We start from the raw sequence: 11541 nt of genomic DNA on the forward strand, positions 1-11541 counted from the left end.
TGTATCTTTGTCTGTGTGAACTTATTCTCTATGTCAGAGTACAGTATCCTACCATTTGCACTATGTGTAAACCTGGAGCTTTATAATTTGTCTCTTTGCATACATTTACATGGCTGAGATGACAATAAAGTTCACTTTGACTTTTACTTCATGGGTCACATACAACCCAGTGTGAATTTAAGTGGGATCAAACTGTTGAATTACAACAAAAAACTATTTTAATAAAAGTACTATTGCTGAAAACTTTGACATTTAATAAATGATACTTTATAAAGAAAATTAATATATTTGAGTTCTTCCTGTTTCATTTTGGATAATGTGTTTGTCAGTAAGAAGGATGTAAAGCTGATGATGAGATTCACTCATGATGTGATCTTATGACTTGCAAGATCATTCTTCCTGGTTTCAAAACAATGAGAAGCAGAAATTGTTGCCCTCCTTCTCTGAAACTGTCCACTTTAAAAAGCAAGCAGTTGGCCTGTGGGTCAAATGTTTAAAACTTATTTTGGAAATGTGAAATAAATCCATTCATAGGTGAACCAGTTGTGTTTGTGAGGTTTTAATTAGCCTTTGTAAAGGGGCCAAACAATAATACAGAGTACAACAGCAGTCTGCATGGCTTTTTACAAAGGTAAATAACAATCATAAAATCATTTAGAAACACAATTTATCTACATGGTCACAGAATACAGTCAGAACATTCAGTGCAAAATGTAACTTATACATTTAAGTATATTTTGTGTTAAAGGGCTTCTGTGGCCTTTGTTGCTCAGCTTTAACAATATGAGTCCTTCCCATCAACTCAGTAGCACCACACTGTTATCTGTGTAGGCTAAACCTATTTGATGCAGAGGGCCTCACAATATGCGATTTTCACTGCACATCAAAACATTAGTAGTTGAAAGGTGAACTTACTGTAACACCAACAGAAAAAAGTAAATGAAAAATAATAACGATAAAAAAAATGTTCCAAAAGCTATGTACATGTTAAACTAAGATTTATTTAAAAATATATATATTATATTTTAAAAATTGCGAGTGAATGCTCATTTTCCCACTATGTTCATCTTGTAGGAAAGTTATCCAAATGACATAACACACATCTGAGAACATCCAGCAAACCAATCTCTGGTTATCTGAATATTTTATGTTATATTATATAGTAGAGAAACAGGGAAACGTTTCATGACTTGCTGCAACCAGAGACATGTTTAATGGTGGAGACACGGAGAGGTCCATCAGTTTATTCCTGCTTGTTATATTATGGTTAACGTGACTCTCAGCCCGTTACAGACAGTCGGCTGCTGAGTTTACCCTGGTTTAGATTTTAGTGGTAGTAAAATCGAAACTAGTTTACGTGTAAATACACGTATCATGTCAGGGGCTAAATAAAAAAAGAGAAGAAGACAAAAAAGTGTGTGATAGATAATCAGAGCATCTTAACGCAGTTAGGTTGCTATTTTAGCGCAGTCCTACGAACAAAGTACAGAAGACTATTTATATAACAGTTTAAAACATGATGTAAATCTAATTTAAAAGCCTCTTGTCAGACCTCCCGCAAAGTACAGACAGGAAACCTTGGTTGTACTTCACACTTACGTGAGGCGATGATTAATAATTATTTTTAAAAGATGAGACTTAGATCAGATGTTTCCTGTCTATATATTTTGGCTGAATGCTTTTTCACTAATCACTGTTAAAGAACTTGAGTTTTGATTGTGCCCCACTCTTGTTGCAGATTGTTGCAGACCTAACCCTAGCTAATAATTATATAAATATGCAGTCACATGCATGCAGCCTTCAGAGCTGGGGATGAGGTGAGCCTAAGAACAGCAAGGGCAAAACTGTCACGTGGCATCATAGAGGCAAAATGGCAGTACTCCAGGAGGATTTCTCAAAGCTTCAGTGACAGCAGAGACACTCGGAGGCTGTGGCAAGGGATATAGACCATCAAAGGTTACAAGCCCACTTGGCTACAAGCAGACTGTGGACAGAAGACGCCACCCCCCCTAACGATCGAGTGGTGACACTTTCCCATGAAAGTGTGTTCCTTGCCAGGATCAATACACACAAAGCCCCAGTACCTGACAACATCCCGGGACGAGCACTGAGGGACTGTGCTGCGGAACTCACAGATATCTTCACAGACATCTTTAATACGTCACTGAGTCAGGCTGTCGTTCCCACGTTCCTCAAAGTCTCCACCATCACTCCTGTAGCAAAGAAGTTATCTCCCTCCTGCTTTAATGACGGCCATCCGGTCGCACTCACCTCCATCATTATGAAGTGCTTTGAAAGGTTAGTCATGCTTCAAATAAAGACATCTCTTCCCCCCAACCATTTCGCATACCTGTCAAATCACTCAACCGATGATGCAATTTCAACTGCCCTTCACTCAGCCCTCACACATCTGGACACTAGAGACTCATACCTTAGAATGCTGTTCATAGACTTCAGTTCAGCATTCAACACCATCATTTCCCAGCAACTCATTCACAAACTGGATCTGCTGGGGATCAGTACCTCGCTGTGTAACTGGCTGCTGGATTTCCTGACAGAAAGACACCTCCAGCACAAGAACACTGAATACAGGGGCTCCCGAAGGATGTGTGTTTAGCCCCCTGCTCTTCACTCTCCTGACCCATGACTGCACACCATCACACAGCTCCAACCTTTTCATCAGGTTTGCAGATGACACAACTGTGGTAAGTCACATCAGCAACAACGATGAGACCTGCTACAGGAGTGAAGTTAACCATCTGGCAGCAACAACAACCTGTCCCTGAATGTGGAGAAGACTAAGGAGATCCTCATAGACTTCAGGAGAACTCACACCCTGCACACCCCACTAACCATCAATGGTGCTGCTGTGGAGAGGATAAGCAGCACCACGTTCCTGAAGTCCTCCTCTTGCTGTTTAGATGTCCTGCCAACAAGTTTTTTCAAAAAGTCTCAAAGACTTTGGAGTCAGACCTGTTACAAATCGTCAACCTTTCTTTAATGTCAGGTGTGTTTCCAGAACCACTAAAACCTGCTGTAATTAAACCTATACTGAAAAAGGACAATCTTGACAGCTAACAGGCCGATCTCAAACCTCCCATTTCTAAGTAAGATAATTGAAAAAGCAGTTTCTCAACAGCTCAATTACTTCTTAAAACAGAATAATTGCTACGATGCCTTCCAGTCAGGTTTTAGACAGAACCACAGCACTGAAACCGCTCTGACCAAAGTGTTTAATGACATATGTCTGAATACAGACAGTGGAAAAATGTCAGTCTTAGTTTTACTGGATCTCAGTGCAGCATTTGATACAGTTGACCACAACATATTACTCAAACGACTGGAGAACTGGACAGGTCTTTCAGGAACTGTACTAAACTGGTTCAAAACATACTTAGAAAACAGGAAATACTTTGTATCAATAGGTAACTTCACATCTGAGCAGACAAGTATCACATGTGGAGTTCCCCAAGGTTCCATCTTGGAACCTCTTCTGTTTAACATTTACATGCTCCCACTGGCACAGATTATAAAGAACAACAAAATAAACTATCACAGCTATGCAGATGACACACAAATATAAATCACAATGTCACCAGGAGACCAAGGCCCTGTACAGGCTCTTGGTAAATGCACTGAGGAAATTAATGACTGGTTGTGCCACAATCGTCTCCAGCTAAACAAAAAAACCAAATAAATAAAAGGAAGTAATAGTCTTTGGCGCCAAAGAAAAACGATTACAGGTCACTAGAAAACTTCAGTCTATACACCTAAAAACCACCAACCAGCGAGAAATTTGGGTGTAGTGATGGATGCAGACGTAAACTTAGAAAAACACATTAGGACAATAACAAAATCATCTTACTATCACCTCAAGAATATTTCAAGGGTAAAAGATCTGATGTCTCAACAGGACCTGGAAAAACTAGTCCATGCATTCATCTTTAGTAGGCTTGATTACTGTAACAGCATCTTTACAGGTCTACCTAAAAAATCAGTCAGACAACTACAGCTCATTCAGAACTCTGCTGCTCGAGTCCTCACTAAGACCAAAAAAGTGGACCACATCAGTCCAGCTCTGAGGTCTTTACACTGGCTGCCTGTCCGTCAGAGGATAGACTTTAAAGTTCTGATGCTGGTCTATAAAGCTCTGAATGGTTTAGGACCAAAATACATCAGTGACCTCCTGACCCAGTATGAACCTTCCAGATCCCTCAGGTCATCTGGATCTGGTCTTTTATCAGTTCCCAGAGTCAGAACCAGACACGGAGAAGCTGCATTCAGCTTTTATGCTCCTTATATCTGGAACAAACTCCCAGAAAGCCTCAGATCAGCTGAAATACTCAGTTTATTTAAATGCAGGTTGAAGACTCACCTGTTCTGCATTTGAATAAAGCACCAAATCCACACTGTTTTACTTTTAAGCTTAAAATTTAAAACGTACTCTTTTTTTTTTTTAATCATGCTTTTTATTTGTTTCTGTTTTTTAATGTCTCTGTAAAGCACTTTGAATCACCTTGCTGTTGAATTGTGCTATATAAATAAACTTGCCTTGCCTTACCTGGGTGCACACATCTCAGAAGATCTCTCCTGGTCAAAAAATACTGCATCACTGGTCAGTAAAGTTCAACAGCAACTCTACTTCCTCCGCAAACTGAGGAGAGCAAGAGCCTCAACCCCTACAACCTTCTACAGAGGCACCATTGAGAGCATCCTAACCAGCTGCATCACTGTGTGGTATGGCTCCTGCACTGGGTCCTGCTGAAAAAAAGTTACAACGGGTAGTGAGAGCAGCGGAGAGGATCCCTCCCTCCAGGACATCTACTGCACCCGCCTCATCTGGAAATCACAGGTGACTTCACTCATATGTCCAATAGCTTTTTCAGTTTGCTGATATTAGGAAGGAGACTGAAGAGCCTCCGGGCCAAAACAAGTAGACTGAAAGACAGCTTCCTCCATCAGTCAGGATGCTGAATTCACTCCCCTGCTCTCACCCTCATGATCTCCAGACCTGCATTCACTTGTTTCCTCTGAACCCCCCCCCCCCCCCATCCCCCCAAACATTCGACTCTGACCCACCACCATTGCCCCTTCACTGACTGGCCCACTCCCACTGCACATGCACTTGCCCACATTTACTATGATTGCTTTGGACACTACTGCTTAAATAATTAAGTATTGTATTGTATTGTACATAAGACTTTTATTTTATTTTATTTTTTTACTTTTTTATCTTTATATTTTTAGTGTACACTCAGGGCCATGGGAGCATTGCTATTTCAAATTCCTGTGTATGACTGTACATATGGTCTTTGACAATAAAGCTGACTTTGACTTTTGACCCTGACTATATGTGTGTGTGGGCATATACATGATAAAAAATTTTCAAGGCTCCAACGTGAGCTAGAATTCTTTCAAAATGATGTGAAGGACCATTAAGCCATATATGAAACAATTACTGCAAGAATTTGCTGCTAAATGTGGTTTTACAAGGGGTGTACATATTTCTTTCCACAGAATTTTGTACACTTCTCAGAACATTTTCTTTCTCAAATGACTGTATGTATATTTTTACTTCGCTTACTATTATGTATTAACAAGCCATAAAAAGACAGCTTCCCCATGTGTGAAATAGGTGTGAAAGAAGTAAAACACATCATTGCTGGATTGTGGGTGTTAAAATCGTGAGGTATAAAAGAGCGTGGTGCATCTAAAACTTCACTCTTTCATCTTCACTACCCTCTAGGTAAGATAATAGAAGGTACTGACCAAAGCTTTCTGACAGCTGTCAAGGTAAGACCAACAAGTCCTTTGTTCCATATGATTGTCTTTTTGTCCTTTGGTTAATACTTTAGTGCAGTGGCTCTGAAAAAAGTGGTCATGCTCCCGTGGAGGTGCATGAAATCACTGCATGACCAGTAGAAACTAGATAAGATGGTTAATGTAACAAAACTATGCAAAACAAGAGTTATTTCAAAATTCAACTGCTTACAGTTTATTTTGTAATCGTGAAATATTATATATTCTTAGTTGTTTAAAAGTAGAGTAACATGTTTAGCCAAATATTCTAACTAAATTGCTGGCTGCCTGAGTGGTGTCCAAAAATATGATGTGGGCTTTAAAGATAAATGCAAAACGTTTTACGTTTTGTTATTAGATTCCCCCACCTGAGCTGTATTTGTACTGACATTAGATTACACACAGGTGCACTCTATTTAGTCATTAACACTCATCAGGCAATGTCTATGGGCAACTGACTGCACTCAGACTAAAGGGGGCTGAATAATTACGCACACCCCACTTTTCAGTTATTTATTTGTAAAAAATGTTTGGAATCATGTATGATTTTCGTTCCACTTCTCACGTGTACACCACTCTGTGTTGGTCTTTCACCTGGAATTCCAATAAAATTGATTCATGTTTGTGGCTGTAATGTGACAAAATGTGAAAAAGTTCAAGGGGGCCGAATACTTTTGCAAGCCACTGTATATGTTGACAGCTTGCTAGCTATAAATTCACCAAAGTGTTACCTGCACATACTTCATCAGAAATGATAAGAACTTTGGGTGAGGTATATTGGATATTTTGGGTATTAAGTTTACACTGGGGTGCAACACGGTGACATGGTGGTTAACACCGTTGCTTCACAGCAATAAGGTCCCGAGTTGAATTCCACCATCAGTCCAGGGTCTTTCTGTGTGGTGTTTGCATGTTCTGCCCATGTTTGCGTAGGTTCTTTCTGGGTATTTCCTCCTACAGTCCAAACACATGCAGCTAGTGGGGATAAGTTAATTGGTAACTCTAAATGGTGCATAGGTTTTAATATGAGTGCGAATGGTTGTCTGTGTCTGTGTGTTAGCCCTGTGACAGACTGGCGACCTGTCCAGGGTGTACCCTGCCTCTCGCCCTAAGAAAGCTGGAATGGAATTTTGCACTGTTTAACTTCCCTTTTGTTCATGTAATTTAATCTCCTCTCATTGTTAAATGGTTCCATTCAGATGGCAAAGCTGTGGCACGTCCTGCTCCTGTGTTGGGCATGGAGTCCCTTGTGCCTTCCTTCCAGTGTGAGCTTCATTGGTACACCACAGGAGTGTGAAAAGGCTCACTTTGTCCCTGGTTACAACTTGGGTGGTGAAGGCTTTGACATTGTGACGATGGAGAGAAAAGGTGCCTATGTGATCGACACTGAAACATGGAAGATTGGAAATGGTAGCTGTAGGATGTACTGTAACCGTTACATGAATGGCGAGAAACAGAAGGTCCCTGTTGCTGTGGTGGACTGGAGAACCCTGCCCAAGTGCAGTTTGAAGGTCTCCAGTGTGGTCTATGATTCTGTTGAAACTCTTGTCAGTGACTCGACATCATCTGTATCCAACAACTGGACAATTGGCCTTGACATCCCGGTAGATCCTTCAGCAAAGGTTGGGGTTGGCTTTGGAGGTTCTCACTCAAGAGATTCCACCTTTGCTATGAAAAAGTCAAAACAAGACCGCTACACCTTCTTACACCATTCGATCAACTGTCATTACTATGGGTGAGTATGTCAGTGGATATTTTTCTTATTTGAGTAATTTGCTGATAATTTTTAATTTATTTATTTTTTAATGTATTTATTTATTTTTTAGTTTAGCATCAAGCGTGATTCAAAATCAAATGGTTTCTGTGTCACTGAAGTATTTATTGCATTTACTGCATTGATGTTAAACACTTTTTTTAGGGTCACCCAGAACACATACATACAGATCTGGAGTGTACTGGAATATCATATCATTTTATAAGCTGTGTATTAACATTTTGTACGATGTGAAAAGAGTGCGTTTAAAAAATTGATTTTCCCGATTCAAGATTTTAGTTTAAATAATGCAATATCGATTTATTAAATCCTGAATTTTGCCAGAGACGCAAGTATCTCAGGTTAAGGCTCACAACACTATTTCAGCAACCACCAAACAGCTAAAACAGCAAATGAGAACAGGTAAACGGATTCCCCCAAAAATTTAAACACAAAGCGCAGCTCATTCACATATGCAGACATGCCTTTGGGTGCTGAAAGTCAACATCGCACAGACTCTGAAGCTGCAGTTGGGAGTTTGCCTTGTAATCGGAAGGTTGCCGGTTCGAGCCCTGGCTTGGACAATGTAGCTTGCCATCACCTGTGTGTGTGTATGTACATGAGCTTTGGGTCCTTAGGGACTAGTAAAGCGCTATACAAATACTGGCCATCTTCACAATTAAGTTAAACTTATCTATATGCTTTTCTGTTCCACAGCTACAGACTGGCAACAAGTCCTCCTTTGAGTCAGGAATTCAAGCCGGCAGTTGACTCCATTCCCCCTTATTCCTCTAAAACTGCGCCATTATATCACAATCTGATTGACACTTATGGAACACATTACATCACACAAGTGTCTCTTGGAGGTGAAATTAAAGCAACCACTGCTGTCAGGACCTGCATGGCTACAATGAATGGACTAACAGATACTGATGTTAGTGACTGTTTGTCAGTTGAAGCTTCAGCTTCTTTTGCAAATTCTGCCAGTATTAATGCCACAATTGACCACTGTCAGAGAAAGAAAAAGATGTTAGGGTCTAATCAAAGTTTCAGCAGTTCATTTAATGAGCGGCGCACAGAGGTCATTGGTGGAGATATTGATGGAGGTGATATCCTCTTTGTAGGTCAATCTGACCCCTCGGTCTATAAAAACTGGCTCATTTCTCTTAAAAGTATCCCTGATGTGGTCCAATACAACTTAAAACCCCTACACACCATACTGCCATTAAATCATCCTGCCAGGGCAGGACTGAAGCAACAAGTGGAGCAGTACATTAAGAAAAATGCAGTGCTGAAGAAATGTTCAGAAACCTGTAAGATTGGGCACCGATCAAACGCAAGAGATCCTTGTGCTTGTGTCTGCAACAGTAACCAGAACATCAAGTCAAACTGCTGTCCTGCTGGGAAAGGTCTGGCAACCTTAAAGGTGTTCAAACTTTATGCAAAGGGTCTGTATGGTGACAAGTGGACTGAGACAGATGGTTCTGTGAAGGTGACATATGGTGATCAGAAAAAGCGCACTGATATTATAAGTAATGATGACAACCCTAGATGGAGAGAAACATTTGAGTTTGGAACCATCACCATCAACATGAAAAACAAACTTAAATTTGCTGTGTATGATGAGGACACTTACTGGAACAGTGATCTGTTAGGCGAGTGTTCATTTGATCTGCGAGCAGGGAAGGTGAGCGACAGCTGCATGCTGAATCATGGGACCTTCTTCTTTTCCTACATCGTAGAGTGTGCACCAAGTCTTAGTGGGAACCAGTGTCAGGAGTATATCCCCTCGGCCATGAGTCCATCTTTGGCTGAGGTTTTTCATACCAGAAATGGGGTTCTTCTTGGAAAGATGTGGAATAAGTATGAGAAGCCAGCCAATGAGAGACTTTAAAGCCACATGTTGTTGTTAGGAAAGAAGCCGGTATGGATTTGACGACATGCTGAATATCTATGTGCTTGTACTTCATGGCATTCTGTCTTTAACTTTTATGTGAAAAAATATTTTTTTGAACTCAGAACTGTAATGCACTTCCTATGCTTCTTTTTCCATATTGTTTCAACTATCTAGCAATAAAGCATCAGCAACGACAACGCCTGTGTTTCTTTTAAGTATTCAAAAAAATATTGCGTTATTTTTTTGGTTTTGATATAACACGGCAATGAAGGGTGTTCTATCCATTTTTTGCATAGAGAGTGCAAAAGTGTGTTATCTATATAAAAAGATTAGAATACTGAATTGAATCTAACATTCACCTTAAACACAAGTAAATGTTTCTGCCAGAAGCAGAAACATCCAATTTAGCATCTTATCGAAACAACCCATCATTAACTCTAATACTAGGAGACTCATAGATAACCTCGTGGCCATTAGGAGTTTAAACAGAAACAGTAATGAATCTACAAGGGTTTCACCAGTTTGGAATTATTAAAGTTTCAAAGGAAAGGACTATGAAGTATTTTTTTCTTATACTTTATCTCCTGTTGGGAAATTATTCTCAGCATTTAACCCATTCACTCAGGGAAGCAGTGGGCAGCCACCAATTCAGCACCAGAGGAGATGTGTGTAGGGAGGGTAAATTACTCAGTGGTACCTCAGGTTAGCTGTTCGGTGGATTTGAACCCTCAATCTTCCAATCATGGGGCAAATGCTCTACCTACTGAGCTATTGACATAGATGAAACAAAGACATAAAGTAATCATGTATTAAAAATATACAAAATTTCATAGTGGTATTTAAACTAAATGTACATGATAATTAGAATGATCAAAAATGTGTCACAGAATTAGTGAATTCCAATATAAAGACAAACAAAGACATCAAAACAAGCCCCCTGAATAAGATCCTTTTTACATAAAAATCAAACTAATCGACTTACAAACTTTTTATTGCAAGTTTATATTGGTAACTGTTTGTTCAGTTTCTTCTTTAAAAAAAAAAAAAAATCCTGACCTTTGGGTCAGGAATTAAAATGCCGGTAGAGGAGACAATTTTATGTTTGGTCCATTGGGCTTGGACATCTTTTAATTGTCTGGCAAGTAATTTATGGGGTTTATCTCCTAATTCAAAGTTAAGAATATCGCTTTTGACTTGGATCCCAAATCTGATTGTATTGAAGTTTTAGTTTTAGAATAGAATTAGAGATATCCTCAGTATTAGTTTGGAGAAGTGACTCCTTTAATGTTGATAATTCTGACTCGATTTGGGACAGACGAGTTAATCTCGATCTACGAGCAGGGAAGTTGAGTGACAGCTGCATGCTGAATCATGGAACTTTCTTCTTTTCCTACATTTTAGCGTGTGCACCAAGTCTTAGTGATAACCAGTGTCAAGAGCAGACATGGGCAGTAACGTGTTACAAGTAACACATTACTGTAATCCAATTACTTTTTTCAAGTAACAAGTAAAGTAAGAGATTACTATTGCAATAAAGTAATTAGATTACTACTACTAGAGAGTATGACCATGTAGCGTTTAATGTGTGGAAGTACTGACCTTACTTTGAGCCTGATTCCGTAAAAAGTGACAAAAACATTAGCATCCTGTACACTCTACTTGGGAGGAAAACTTCTTTCTACACAGAAAAATTTAACTGCAAATGTGAGCAAACACATAGCACGCTGCCACGAGAATGTGAAATTCCCCGAGAAACCCCCGGATCCCCCCCCGGGCAAATCTCCGACTGCTCCACTTCTTCTAAACAGGTGAAAATAGATTTAAGAACAACAGGACTTAGTGCCGCCGACTCTTTGATTTTATCTATTTTTTGCTGTGTTTTACTTGCATCTATTTGAAAGAGTGAGTGTAAACATAAAAAAATATTTTATTTTAAATAGGTTTAAATGTTAAATAAATTTCTTCAAGTCAAAGACTATCCATCCATCCATCTTCTTCCGCTAATCTGGGGTCAGGTTGTGGGGACCAGCAGCCTAAGTAGAGAAGCCCAGACCTCCCTCTGCCCAGACACCTCCTCCAGCTTGTATGGGGG

The 11541-nt window shown here is 39.7% G+C and overlaps 1 protein-coding gene across 1 annotated transcript; it reads left to right on the forward strand.

The window, feature by feature from the left end:
• The first annotated feature begins 6998 nt into the window (after positions 1–6998).
• Positions 6999–9615, forward strand: LOC143419212 (perforin-1-like). Its single transcript, XM_076885486.1, has 2 exons — positions 6999–7534; positions 8270–9615. Exons 1-2 carry the CDS (start codon positions 6999–7001, stop codon positions 9444–9446), a joined length of 1713 nt encoding a protein of 570 aa, XP_076741601.1. The 3' UTR covers positions 9447–9615.
• The last annotated feature ends 1926 nt before the right edge of the window (positions 9616–11541 follow it).

Source organism: Maylandia zebra, linkage group LG6 (genome assembly GCF_041146795.1).
Source record: "Maylandia zebra isolate NMK-2024a linkage group LG6, Mzebra_GT3a, whole genome shotgun sequence".
In the NCBI taxonomy this organism is placed as follows: domain Eukaryota; kingdom Metazoa; phylum Chordata; class Actinopteri; order Cichliformes; family Cichlidae; genus Maylandia; species Maylandia zebra.